This window comes from Populus alba, chromosome 2 (genome assembly GCF_005239225.2).
Source record: "Populus alba chromosome 2, ASM523922v2, whole genome shotgun sequence".
Lineage (NCBI taxonomy): Eukaryota > Viridiplantae > Streptophyta > Magnoliopsida > Malpighiales > Salicaceae > Populus > Populus alba.
In genome coordinates, this window is record NC_133285.1 from 16,175,757 (window position 1) to 16,190,051 (window position 14,295).

A 14,295-nucleotide genomic window follows, 5' to 3' on the forward strand; every position below is an offset into this window, starting at 1 on the left:
GAATTATATACTTTATTTTCTTAATTATATATATATTTTTTAATTACATCTCTTAGTATTTTTATTTATTTGATTGTATATCATATTTGGTTTTTATTCTTTTAATTTTTATTTATTTTGTTTTTAATTTTTTTTATTTCATCTCTTAGTATTTTATTGATCAAAATTTTGTTAGCTTTTAAGGTTACAAGTTTGAAATATTTTGACAGGTTACCTTAGATTTTTTTTTCCAGTCCTTTTTTAAATTGATTTTTATTGATATCATTCTTTTATATGTATATCCCAATCTCATATGTTAAGTCATAAGTTTTGCATGTTAATTTAACTTAACTCAAGACAATATATTTTTTTTAAAAAATTATTTATTATTATTGCTATTTTTTTATCATATTATTAACTTAATCAAAATTTAACATAATTATAAAATTTCTCTTATTGTCTCAATTTTTTTTTTTTTCAGGTTAAAAAGAAAATGCTGCTGCCTGTGGCGTCGCTTGGGACATCCATCTAAGTGTGTGGCTATATATATTATGAACCCTTTAAACAGAGTGACTTCACTTAACCCTATATAATAACAATCATAACCCCTTCTTTTTAAAAAAAAAATTAATTTCCTCTCCTCTTTACAATCTGTGTGCGTAAGCGAATCCCTTCCCTTCTTCTCGTCCTTCTTCTTCTTGTGTCTCTCTCTCTCTCTCTCTCTTTAAATTTTTCTCGAGTAAGTTAGTAACAGTTAGTTGTTAACTTATTTCCCATGATTTTTTTTTTGTAATTTTAATTTATTTTTCTTCCTTTTTTTGGGTGCTAAATAGATTTTATTTTTGGTTAATCTTAATAATCTATTACTGTAAATTAATCCTTGAAATTGTCAAATATTTTTTAGTTATTCCTTGAGTTGGATTTTTTTAAAATATTCCATGAATATAGCTAATATATATATTATAATTACAAAGACAATTGATAATTATTGTCTTGGAAGTTGATTTTGATTTTGATTTTTGGAACAGACAATATATAAATAGATAAATAGTATATGTCATACTACCAGCGGTTAGAAGAAATGAATTACATGGCGGAAGAGGCAGAAATGGTTGATTTCGTTGAGGAAATGGATGGAGGAGCAGCCGCCGCCGCCGCCGCTGGTGGTGTAGAAGATGTTGAAGCTGATGAATACGAGTTGGTATTTATTCTCAATTTTGTTTTTTTTTTTTTTTTTTTGAGTTTAGATGGAAAGTTTATAAAATTAATTTATTTTTTGGTAAATAATAATAATAATAATGACCAGATTACCAAGGTTACGGATACATCATCTGGGCAAGCCAGAAACGGGCAGGACATACAGGGTATTCCCTGGGAAAGATTGAATATAAGCAGGGAAAATTACAGATCTACGAGGCTTGAGCAGTACAAGAATTATGAGAACATCCCCTTATCCGGCGAAGCTGTCGATAAGGTACTTTAATACTAATTTATATTGGTAATTGTTAATTTGCTTTCTGGGTTTAGAAATTTGTTATGATTCTTGTACTTGGTTGTTGTAGGAGTGCAAACAAATGGAGAAGGGTGGCCATTACTATGAGTTCTTTTATAATACTAGATCGGTTAAGCCCACCATTCTTCATTTTCAGGTTGGTGGATTTTGCAACTTCTGTGTTTGGATAGCAGTTTATTTTATGTAATAGTTTATGTCAGCACCATGTCGTTTGTGTTCATGCTTGTCTTGACACAACGTTCTGGAATAGGGAAAGAGTGCGTAAAAGTTACTAGTCGTATATTTAGTTTTAGGACTTCTACTCTTAAATGTTAAGGTGTTAGTTTGCAACCATTTGTTTTCCATGTTTATAAAGTGACTCTGTTGATTTGTTTCTTTGGACTGCGTGTAGTAGCAAGTGCGTAAATGTTGCTAGTCGTATATTTAGTTTTAGGACTTCTACTCTTAAATGTTAAGGTGTTAGTTTGCAACCATTTGTTTCCATGTTTATAAAGTGACTCTGTTGATTTGTTTCTTTGGACTGCGTGTAGTAGCAAGTTTCCTTTCAATCCAAATTGCATGTTAGCTGACTTCATTTACTTCTGCTAGTTATATCGCCCACATGACTCTTGATAGCCTTTTGTTGTGTTATGGTTATGCAGCTCAGGAACTTGGTCTGGGCCACTTCGAAGCATGATGTATATCTTATGTCTAATTATTCAGTCATGCACTGGTCATCCATATCTGGCAATTTGTCTGAGGTCATCGATTTTGCAGGACATGTAGCCCCTTCTGAGGTACTATGTTTATTTCCATGTTGGCTTCACAGTTGATAACAAGTCTGTATGTCAAAGTATGATATGAATGAGACCTCTTATGTTTCTGAGAAAAGGTCCTTGTCAGCCTGTATATATTTTACCATTCTGGTTCTTTTCCCCCCTATTAACTTTTTTTTTTTAATACAGAAACATGCTGGAAGTTTGTTAGAAGGTTTCACCCAAACTCAAATCAGCACCATAGCAGTCAAAGATAATTTTCTTGTTGCTGGGGGCTTCCACGGAGAGCTTACTTGCAAAGTGAGTTGATACCCCCCACACCCTCTCTCTTGAATGCACACACAGACACACAAGGATATGCACTTGTACATGGGTCATTATCATCTCATCAAATTTTCTTTAATTTGCTCTAACCAAAAAAGTAATAGTTCTGACATTTAAGGTTAAACCTAGCATTATTAGCAGGTCGCTGTGCTCTTACTAGAATTTAGCAATGTTAGGACATGCCATTCACCAATTTTCAAATTTGAAGTTGGAATCTTAAATATGAACAATTCAGAATGAACTTGAGATATGGATGGGTTTCTTTATGCTTAATAATCCCGAACCTTTTTGCCGAGTTAAGCTAACTTGCTTGTGATATAATCAACCTCAACACACATGAGGGCATGTGAAGTATGCTGTATGATTGAGCAATGCACTGTTCTACTCCTTTGTCTGCTCTTTAGCACCATTAGGATGTTGATGAAATTGTGAAAATACAATTTTCCAGAGCTTAAATGAACGGTGATAAATTGCAGTTATACACTATATCAAGACTGCTCTGGTGGTGATGTCTTAATGAAAGATTGATTAGGAATGGCTTTCTGTTGTCCTCTGTCTTGTAATACTGAATGGCTTCCATTTGATGCTTCATGCTTGCAACTGACAGTTTGTCTGTGTTGATGAAGTGATGAAATTGTTGATGTTGTATTTATGTGCTGAGGTTTTGGAAAGATAACAGAAAATGTAATTTTTAGCTCTACTTTTTCTGGGTTTCAAATATCCTCTGCTCCGCAAACAGGAAAAATAAAATAAAATGACAATCAGAATAATGAGAAGGCCAATATGCTGCTCAAACATCTTTTATGAAACTCTCTCTAAACAGATATTTTATCTGCTGCAGCGTTTGGATAAAAAAGGAGTTAGCTTTTGTACCCGCACTACATATGACGACAATGCCATCACGAATGCTATTGAGATATATGACAGCATGAGGTAGTAAGATTGTGTTGTATTTGCTCAGTGTCATAAATTGTTTTCAGGGATTACAGGTTGATATTGGAACTGCTTTTGCAGGGGTGGAATCAATTTCATGTCATCCAACAATGATGGTGGTCTCAGAGAATATGACTTGGAGACATTTCAACTTTTGAATCACTTTCGTTTCCCTTGGCCAGTGAATGTAAGTTATCCTTATTACTTGTAGCAACTTACAAGAAGCCTAATATGCATTTTCTGGTTGATTTTGTTGTTTATTGGGGACAACTTTCTCTGTGACTGCCACATGAATACTCAGAGTTAGGAAGGAACACATACAGGGGAACTGCTAGCTGGAGCAAGTTTTCCTCATCAATTTCTTTTCATATACACAATAGGTGGAAGTGCAATAACTGTAGGAGGAAGGAGAAATTAAACAATCAAAATGCATTAGAAGTCTTTGTGGAGTAGTTTATAAATGAACCAAACTGAATAGATTGCATGTGGATTCTCTATCCAAAACTATTTGGAAGAGCAATAGCTGAGCTAGCACTAGCGTGAAAAAATAGGAATCAACAATTGCTGCAATGCAATTCACAAATGAATTGACAAATCATGCCAAATCAGTTTTGGTTGATTTTGGCTCTGTCAATTCATTTCATGCCAAGTAATTTCAGTTTCCAACATATGTATTGGGTTCAATGAATTCAAATTCAATTAATTTTGCCCAATTGTGAACTGTTCCAGGCTGGGTGTTAACAAGGCAGGTTTTTGAAGTGTCCCTTAAGGTCCTTGATCTAGTCGTCTGTTGTGGAACTTGATAACTGCTATGCCTTTCTCAACTTCCAATTTGATGACTAAACTTGTTTTTGTTTACAGCACACATCAGTGAGCCCTGACCGGAGGCTAATAGCAGTTGTCGGAGATAACTTGGATGGATTGTTGGTGGATTCACAAAGTGGGAAGGTACAAGAAGTTTTCCATCTAAAGCCTTTTTTTTTAAGGGTGTTTAGGATAGGTGGTAGCGGTAGTTTTTCAAAGTTTCTCACTAGGAAATATATTAAAATAATATATATTTTTTTATTTTTAAAAATTCATTTTTGATATCAACACATCAAAACAATTCAAAAACACAAGAAAAAAAAAATTGAAGCAAAAACAAATATCAAAATTTCATGAAACTCTGGTTGCATTGCTACCCGAAACAAGCTCTAATTGAAATTCGAATTGCCTGTGCTTCTATTTTTCCCGGGGAGGAACTGGTTGTTTTCAAGACAGGTAAACTGCATAAAAAACTAAATGGAAAGCACTCAATACTCCACTTGCCCCTGTCAACTGTGTTATTTTTTATGTTATGTCCAGTTGGAAAATTATTTACAGAAGAGTATTATAACCTTCCATGCTCATAATTCCTTGAATGTTGGAAGCAATTATCCCTGCCTTCAATGTGATACATTCAAGGGTCTTGCAGTGGTTTCTCTAGACTGGACCTTTGTAGTTCTTGGTTTTTTGTTGCCATTCTTAAATCATAATCATTGTAATGTTTTGCAGACTGTATCCACTGTGGAAGGTCACCTAGATTATTCTTTTGCATCAGCATGGCACCCAGATGGACGTGTTTTTGCCACAGGGAATCAGGACAAGACTTGCCGAGTGTGGGATATAAGAAAGTTATCGTCGCCTACTGCTATCCTCAAGGGAAACTTGGGTGCGGTTCGATCAATCTGCTTTTCATCAGATGGCCAATTCATGTATGTAGCCGAACCTGCAGATTTTGTGCATGTTTATAGCACACAGGATGACTACAGGAGACGGCAAGAGATTGATTTCTTCGGTGAGATTTCAGGAGTAGCTCTCAGCCCAGATGATGAATCTTTGTATATAGGAATCTGGGACCGTACTTATGCGAGCTTGCTACAGTATAACAAAAGGCATACATATGGATATCTCGATTCCTACTTGTAATTGTGTATCAAAGCATCTTCTTCTTCACTAAGCATCTGCTCAAGCTTGTACCCACCTTTTTGTACTCTTCTCGTTAGGTCTGATATGAAATCAAAGATGAGGATAAAATAAGATACTCTTGGCTAGAACTTTCCTTAGAGCATGTATAGTAACATTTTGATCATTACATGTAATGAATGCTGTCTTCGTCAACTCCATTTTTCCTACTTAATTTGAGCTTCTACCACCAGCAAGACCATCTATTTCGTGTTTCTTTCGATTCTGAGTTAATTTTGTGAGATTTCGAGACAAACCCAGTGGACCCTCTGGATTTTGAATCAAAAGATGGAGTTTTTACACTATGATTTGCAATTCAAAGCAAACTGTACTATCCCCAAGCAGACATTTTTTTGGGGAAAAAACCCTTTATTCTTTTGTTTTTTTTCTCCCTTCACTTGTCTTTGACTAGAGTTCAAATCGTTCCTTTCATTGTTAAAGCCTGTGTATATCTTAAAGTTCAACGAATCTTTGACTTCCTTTTCTCTAACCTTTTAAATATAATTAATTACTTTCATAAATATTATTATTATTATTTTATTTTATCTATTTTGAAGTTATAAAATTAAATATTTTATTTAATTTAAAAAATAATTGATGGAAAATAACTCCAAACAAAAAATCTCTTTAATTTTATCTCTTCCTAAATAATTTTTATTTATTTTATTTATTTTCATAGAAAGATATATAAAAAATGTCCAAATACAAAAAGTGAAGGATATTTTCAATTAAGAAAAAAAAAAACCGAGTATGGATAGCATGGAAAGAATGATTGGATCAATTTTGCCAAGCATAAGCTTGCAAGTGGAGCATGAACTTGGACCGGTCGCACTCTTCCATATACCAAATGGATTCTTGACCTCAAATCTTAAATCAATGAAAATTGACAATGAAAAAGCTGAAACAATGTTATTTTGACTCCAAAAAAACAAGTTAAGAGATTTTTTATAGGTTTAGATCAAGTTCCATCAAGGTGATTGTGATTCAGGTTAATAGGAGTATTTAATCGGTCAAACTCATTCTTTTTTTTTATTATTATTATTTCAATTTAGATTAGTCTAATAAGTTGTTTAAAATTATAGTAACAGTTACAATTTAAAATATTTTTTATTTAACAATATATTAAAATAATATATTTTTTTTATTTTTTAAAAATTAATTTTAAATTCAATACAAACAATATAAAAACATAATTTTTAACAAAAAATAATTAAAATTTTAAGGAATATAATTTTAACCGTGTTTCAAAATACATTATAAATTTTAAATTTACAAGTCCTAGATTAATTTGGAAAGTTTGTATGAGTTTTATATCATAAAAAAAAATATTTGTGAAAAAATTAACACCCCACTATTTAATTATTTAAAATTTTTAAACTGAAAATAACTTAAAACTCTTCAAACTTCATCTAATCCTAATTAAAAAAAAAAAAAACCAAAAATTTAAGAAAGTTCATCCATATATTAATAAACAATCAACAATAAAATGGGACAAAGAATTAAGCCCACACTACATTGATATGATATGATATGATATGATGGAGTGGAGCCCACATGTTGACAGAAAGATTGTCTGCAAGGCGGGGAAGGAACAGAGGGATCCCCGTGAAGAAAGTTTGGATCTTGTGAATAGTGCCCATGTTGCTTTGAAATGAACACTTGGAGCCTGAGCAAATTCAATAATTTACTTATATTATTGTTTTTTTTTTAATACACTTGTATTATTTATATTATAATATAGGTTACTTGATTCATCTATTCTTATTATTTTATTTTATTTATTATTAAATTCTTTTTTTCTTTCATATATTCTTATTTATTTGTATATGTTTTCTTTCTTATGTATTTTCAACACTTCTTTTTAACAAAATTACCCCTACAAATTTAATTTTTAAGTCTAAGAATAAACACTAATTTAAAAAAAACATGAGAAAATTTGAAAAACCTAGAGAGTAGAAAAATTTTTAAAAATCTAGATGTTTAATAATACTTGGAAGTTATTTTGAAAAATTCGTAAAAAAAATGAAATAACCCATAATAATCTAAACTACACGTCCTGCAAAACTCCTTTTCTAAATGCTTTTATGGTTTCTAGATTTTTTTTACGACTTTGAAGTTGCTTTAAAATTTTCAAAATTATTATTTTTTATATATTTTGTGGGTTATTTCTCATTCAAAAAGTAAAATAAAATAAAATTACACACTAGAGAAACATGAATATATAAAAACATACAAAAATGAAAAGTCCTCAAAAAATTATATATAAAAAAATCCAAATTTATAAAGATAGATATTATTAACATGTATTAAAGTGCATACAATGAATTATCTTCAAAATTTTTTAGGATTTTTTAAAATTTAAAATTTAATTTTTTATTTTAATTTTATTATTCAATATTGAATTTACTAGGTATTAAACTTATTAATTTATTTTGATTTACTTTTTATAAAAATTATCTCATTCTCATAACTCAGATCATGAGTTTTGCATATTAGTTATGTTGACTCAAGTTATTTTTGTCATGTTTTAAATTATTTTTTTCTCAACTTTATAATTTAACATTAAGTTGATTGAAAATGAAGCTTCATAATTATTTTTTATTTTTTTTATGAAGTTATTACATTCTTATGATTTAGGTCATGAGTTTTGTTGGTTAGCCAAGTTAACTCGATTTTTTGGTCATTTTTTAATTAAATATTTTTTTTTAAAAAAACTTTATCCTTCAACTTCGGGTTGCTTAAGAAATGAACTTTATAAGTTTTGTTTTTAATTTTCTTTATAGTTATTCCGATCTCCTAACCAACGTTTGAGAAGTTAAGCCAAGTTGGCTGAAGTTATTTTTTATCTTTTTTATTTTTTTTAATTTAATATTTCAAATAAGTTAAGCCAAGTTGGTTGAGAATTGGATATCATAATTAATTTTTATTTGCTTTGTATATTTTTATCATGGTCTTATGACTCAGGTTGTGGGTTAAGCCGGTTGACTCATGTTTTTTTTTGTTGATTTTTTTTTTAATTTCACAATTCAATATGGTTTGATTGGGAAATAAGTTTCATAATTGTTTTTCTAGTTTGCGTTTTATAAGATTATCTTGGTTTTATGACTCAGGTTACATGTTTGGTCGGTTGACTCAATGACTTTTTCTATCATTTTTTAAGTTTATCTTTCAATATTGGGTTGATTGATAGTTAAACTGTATAATTTATTTTGATTTTTTTTATTGGGTTATTAATGTCTCATGATCAAGGTTTAGCAAATTAATCTAATTTAACTCGGCTTATTTTTTTAATTGGATTTTACTTTTAATTTTATTTTTTAGTATTGAATTGATCAAGAATTTAATTGAATAATATTTTTTGATATTTTTTTATAAAATCATCAGGGTTTCATAATCTAAGTGTATTTGATATATTAAGTTATTAACCCTACTTCATCTAATATATTAAACATTATAAATTTTGTTTTATATTAAAAAAACATATAAAAAAGATTTCTTTTGCACAAACAATAATCTAGTAATACATTATTTTTAAAGGGACTGTTAAGACCTACAAATTACTATTTAAAAATTTTATATTAGAATCCGTGAAAGAACATGATTAGATTTAGGTAAGAGAGAATATTCTCCATTAAACATTTTTTTAAAAAATAAAAATAAATAAAAAGGTACTCCTCCCCCTATGCTAACACAAGCCAAATTAATTGTAGGGAAACATTGAATATGCTGCCCAACTAATTGTGTATTCAAAGATATGCAAGGATCTATAAACAACTTATTTTATCTTACTTGAATATAATTATTCAAATGAGTTAGAATTAAGGTACTAAACATACATATTGTTCATTAAATCCTCTAAAATATTTTAACATCAACATGATAATTCTAGTATGTTTTGTGTCCTTAAAGATAGGGATGAGCAAAAAAACTAGAAAACTAATTAAACTGATGAAATAAAATTAAAAAAATAACTGAAAAAATCAAACCATGAAAAAAAACCAATTAAAACGATTAAAATTCAGAAAAAAACCAAGCCAAACCGGTTTGAACCGGTTTTTGTTTTAAAAACCGAACTAAACTGAAACCAGTCAGTTTGAACCGGTTTTGGTTTTTTTTAAAAAAAGTTTAATTTGGTTAATTTTTTTAATAAATACCAAATAAAAAATAATCAACCTTATTTAAAAAGATAAATTATCTATTTATTATCTATCTCAATTGGAGCTAATTAAAATAGGAGTAGAAGAGTTGCTATCACATGGATAACACATTTACTACTACACTATTCTTCTAAATTCAAGGTTAAACCATTTAATTTTAGAGTCGTTTCTAATTCAAGACTTAGATCTTGAGTTGATTCAAATTATATTATAAAAAAACTAAAAAAATAACATTGATATGGATTTTTTTTTTTTTAAAAAAATAGAACATAATGGTTTAGTTAAAAATAAAACCTTAGTCAAATTTAACATGTGAGGTGGGGGCAGGATTTATAAAAAAAAAAAGAAAGAAGAAGAAGAAGAGAGGCTAGAACATTGCAAAAGAGCCACAAACCTTAATGGTGTCAAGTTTGAGGCAAATTACGTATTTCCAGCAGCAAAATAGTTGAAGCAACTAGTTGCATCTTTATATGGACACCGAAAGCTGTTTTGAAACAGCAATGTCATATGCAGCTGATGCATTATTGAAATCTGAAACAGGAGAAGAAGGTGCTTTAAGAAACGACAAGTTTGGTCTCAGCAAAGACATGTTACACAGCTTGTATATAGACAAATACAAAAGACTTGGTGTGTGGTGGAATGTGTCAGGACTCGAGATGACGAGACCCTTGTAACGTGCTGGACCTATTGTCTTGAGCAAAATTTTAATTTACTACTTCGTATGAGGAAATAACTCCTTGCATTCCCTCTTTTAGCTTCCCACTTTGTTCACGTGATGTTTGACAAGGTGATAGCAGCAAAATTTTAATCACTACATATACTCCATTTGGGTTAAAAAAGAAAAAAAAATGTCTTGCCCTATCTCACCTCAGACTCACTTTCTCGTGAACACACAGTTTAACCTAACAGTCATCCATACTAGATTTCTTGTTAAGTACAGTATCTCGATATTATAGCTTATGTTTAATTTCTTGGTCTTTCCATAGCCAAGAACCAGGTAGAGAGAGTTTGGGTTTGTTAATGGCTACCCCACTAGTGATGGGTTACTCTCATTTGTTGTTATATTTGCTAGTTTCTATAGTTGCTTCTCTTAAAGGTTGCATGGGAAGTGATAGTGTACCGATACAAATCAATGATGATGTCTTCGGCTTGATTGTTTTCAAGGCAGACCTTATCGACCCATCTTCCTATCTCAGCTCATGGAACGGAGACGATGACTCACCATGTTCATGGAAGTTCATAGAATGCAATCCGGTGAGCGGCAGAGTCTCTCAAGTCTCACTCGATGGCTTGGGATTATCAGGTAGATTAGGTAAAGGGCTCCAAAAGTTGCAGCATTTGAAGACATTATCATTGTCTCAAAACAATTTTAGCGGTGGCATTAGTCTTGAGCTTGGTTTCTTGTCAAATCTTGAAAGACTTAACCTTAGTCACAACAGTCTTTCAGGCCTCATCCCATCTTTTCTTGACAATATGAGTTCCATTAAGTTTCTTGATATCTCTGGGAATTCATTCTCCGGACCACTCCCAGATAATCTTTTTCGAAACTCTCAATCTCTTCGTTACCTTTCTTTAGCTGGGAATTTACTTCAAGGGCCAATTCCTAGTTCGCTATTGAGCTGCTCTTCCTTGAACACTATTAATCTGTCCAACAACCATTTCTCCGGTGACCCAGATTTTAGTAGTGGGATTTGGTCATTGAAGCGGCTTCGAAAATTGGATCTTTCACACAATGAGTTTTCGGGGTCCGTGCCACAAGGGGTATCAGCCATTCACTTTTTGAAAGAGCTCCATTTACAGGGAAATCGCTTTTCCGGACCACTACCTGGAGATATTGGACTGTGCCCGCACTTGAATAGATTGGATTTAAGCCGCAATCTTTTTAGTGGAGCACTTCCAGAATCTCTTCAGAGGCTGAGTTCAATGAGCTTTTTCAGTTTATCCAAGAATATGTTGGCAGGTGAGTTCCCTCAGTGGATTGGTAGCTTGACCAATCTTGTATACTTGGACTTATCAAGCAATGCTCTAACTGGAAGCATCCCATCATCCATTGGTAACTTGAAATCTCTGCGCTTCTTGAGTTTGTCCAATAACAAACTCGTTGGCATCATTCCCACCTCAATGGTTTCTTGCACGATGTTATCAGTGATTCGGTTGAGAGGTAACAGCTTCAATGGCAGCATACCAGAAGGTTTGTTTGATCTTGAGCTGGAGGAAGTAGATTTTTCAGACAATGGATTGGTAGGTTCAATTCCATCAGGTTCGATTACTTTCTTTTCATCTCTTCATACACTTGATCTTTCAAAGAACAATCTCACAGGACATATTCCAGCTGAAAGGGGTCTCTCATCTAATTTAAGATACTTGAATTTGTCCTGGAACAATCTGGAATCAAGAATGCCACTAGAGCTTGGCTACTTTCAGAACTTGACTGTGTTGGATCTTCGAAACAGTGCTTTAGTTGGCTTAATTCCCGCTGATATATGTGAGTCTGGAAGTTTGAACATCCTTCAATTGGATGGAAACTCATTGGTGGGCCAAATTCCAGAAGAGATTGGAAATTGCTCATCACTGTATTTGCTGTAAGTCTTGCATCAATTCCACTTCAAAACTACAACTAATGCTTTATTGGATGCTTGTTTACGTACCAAATGTGAAAACCATTAATTTTATTTGCAGGAGCTTGTCCCAAAATAATTTGAGCGGTTCCATTCCCGAGTCCATTTCAAGGCTAAACAAGCTCAAGATTCTGAAGTTGGAATTCAATGAGCTGACCGGAGAGATACCGCAAGAGCTTGGAAAACTGGAGAATCTTCTGGCTGTAAATGTATCTTATAATAAGCTAGTGGGCAGGCTTCCTGTTGGGGGTATATTTCCAAGTTTGGATCAAAGTGCATTGCGGGGGAATTTGGGAATTTGCTCACCGTTGTTGAAGGGACCATGTAAGATGAATGTTCCCAAGCCTCTAGTACTTGATCCGTATGCCTATGGCAATCAAGGGGATGGTAAGAAACCAAGAAACGTGTCCTCTCACCCCGCAAGGTTCCATCATCATATGTTCCTCAGTGTTTCAACTATCATTGCAATTTCAGCAGCTATATTCATTTTGTTTGGAGTGATACTCGTAAGTCTACTAAATGTATCTGTCCGGAAGAGGCTTGCATTTGTGGACCATGCCTTGGAAAGCATGTGCTCGAGCTCTTCCAGGTCCGGAAATCTATCCACAGGCAAGCTGGTCCTGTTCGATTCGAAATCATCTCCTGATTGGATCAGCAATCCAGAAGCACTCCTTAATAAGGCTGCTGAGATAGGTCAGGGAGTATTTGGAACTGTTTACAAGGTCTCATTGGGTTCAGAGGCAAGAATGGTAGCAATAAAGAAGCTCTTTACATTAAACATTATCCAATATCCTGAAGATTTTCATCGAGAAGTTCAGGTATTAGGAAAGGCAAGGCACCCAAATCTCTTATCATTAAAAGGGTATTACTGGACTCCTCAATTGCAGCTGTTGGTATCAGAATATGCACCTAATGGTAGTTTGCAAGCCAAACTCCATGAAAGGATACCGTCTGCTCCACATCTTTCTTGGGCAAACAGATTGAAGATTGTGCTTGGAACAGCAAAGGGACTTGCACACTTGCATCATTCTTTCCGTCCACCAATCATTCACTGTAACATAAAACCAAGCAACATTCTTCTTGATGAAAATTTCAACCCAAAGATTTCGGATTTTGGACTTGCAAGGTTCTTGGCGAAGCTTGATAGGCATGTTATAAGTACTAGATTTCAGAGTGCATTAGGATATGTGGCACCAGAACTATCATGCCAGAGCTTGAGAATCAATGAGAAATGTGATATATATGGTTTTGGAATCTTGATTCTTGAGCTAGTGACTGGAAGAAGGCCAGTGGAATATGGTGAAGACAATGTGCTGATACTTAAGGATCATGTGAGGTTTTTGCTTGAACAAGGTAATGTCTTTGATTGTGTTGATCCAAGCATGGGGGATTATCCTGAGGATGAGGTTCTTCCAGTGCTCAAATTGGCCCTTGTATGCACCTCTCACATACCTTCCAGCAGGCCTTCCATGGCAGAAGTGGTGCAAATATTGCAGGTCATCAAGACCCCAGTTCCACAAAGAACAGAATTTTTCTAAGATATGAACCTTGTAAGCAAAGACATGTCCTTCCTTTTCTCATCATGTCTTGTTTTACCTTTTGATTTCTGAGAATTGTATTATCAGCAGCTGCTTCCTGTTTGATTTATTTCTGTTGTAAACAGTTAGTTCTTCATCCTCCCCTAATTGCATCGGTATCTCATCATTCCTTTTTTGTAACGTTTTGAAATAAGAAGAAAGATTTTAATATGAAAAGACAACAATAACCGTGGAGGAGTAGTTATTAAATATAAATGAATGAGAGACATTGGGGTAGTTGCTCAACCAATTGATAAGTATAAAAGAAAGAGAAAAAAGAAGAAGAATAAAAAGGAGTAGCAGGAGGAGGAAAAGAAAGAATATGAAATTGAGAGAGAGATTCGGAGGTGGAAGAAGAAGAGAAGAGAGGGAAAGATAGAGGATAGGGAAGAGAATTAGTGAAAATAGGTGTTTAAGGTAAGAGTTACGTTTTAATGTGGATGATTATTGTAATTA

General features: G+C 32.8%; 2 protein-coding genes across 4 annotated transcripts; both read left to right on the forward strand.

Annotated features, from left to right (window-relative positions):
* The first annotated feature begins 505 nt into the window (after positions 1 to 505).
* Positions 506 to 5,643, forward strand: LOC118043985 (uncharacterized WD repeat-containing protein C2A9.03). 3 transcript variants are annotated; one of them, XM_035052134.2, is made up of 10 exons: positions 506 to 638; positions 1,008 to 1,180; positions 1,286 to 1,453; positions 1,542 to 1,628; positions 2,134 to 2,268; positions 2,437 to 2,547; positions 3,413 to 3,504; positions 3,586 to 3,691; positions 4,366 to 4,452; positions 5,038 to 5,643. In XM_035052134.2, the coding sequence occupies exons 2-10, from the start codon at positions 1,034 to 1,036 to the stop codon at positions 5,449 to 5,451; spliced, it is 1,347 nt and encodes a 448-aa protein (XP_034908025.1). In that variant the 5' UTR covers positions 506 to 638; positions 1,008 to 1,033; the 3' UTR covers positions 5,452 to 5,643. The 3 variants fall into 3 exon arrangements, with proteins under 3 accessions (XP_034908025.1, XP_034908021.1, XP_034908012.1); XM_035052130.2 differs by having other exon boundaries at positions 530 to 634; XM_035052121.2 differs by having other exon boundaries at positions 589 to 718.
* A 4,811-nt stretch (positions 5,644 to 10,454) lies between these two features.
* On the forward strand, positions 10,455 to 13,941 carry LOC118044002 (probably inactive leucine-rich repeat receptor-like protein kinase At3g28040). The gene is made up of 2 exons (XM_035052143.2): positions 10,455 to 12,226; positions 12,324 to 13,941. Exons 1-2 carry the CDS (start codon positions 10,665 to 10,667, stop codon positions 13,798 to 13,800), a joined length of 3,039 nt encoding a protein of 1,012 aa, XP_034908034.1. The 5' UTR covers positions 10,455 to 10,664; the 3' UTR covers positions 13,801 to 13,941.
* The last annotated feature ends 354 nt before the right edge of the window (positions 13,942 to 14,295 follow it).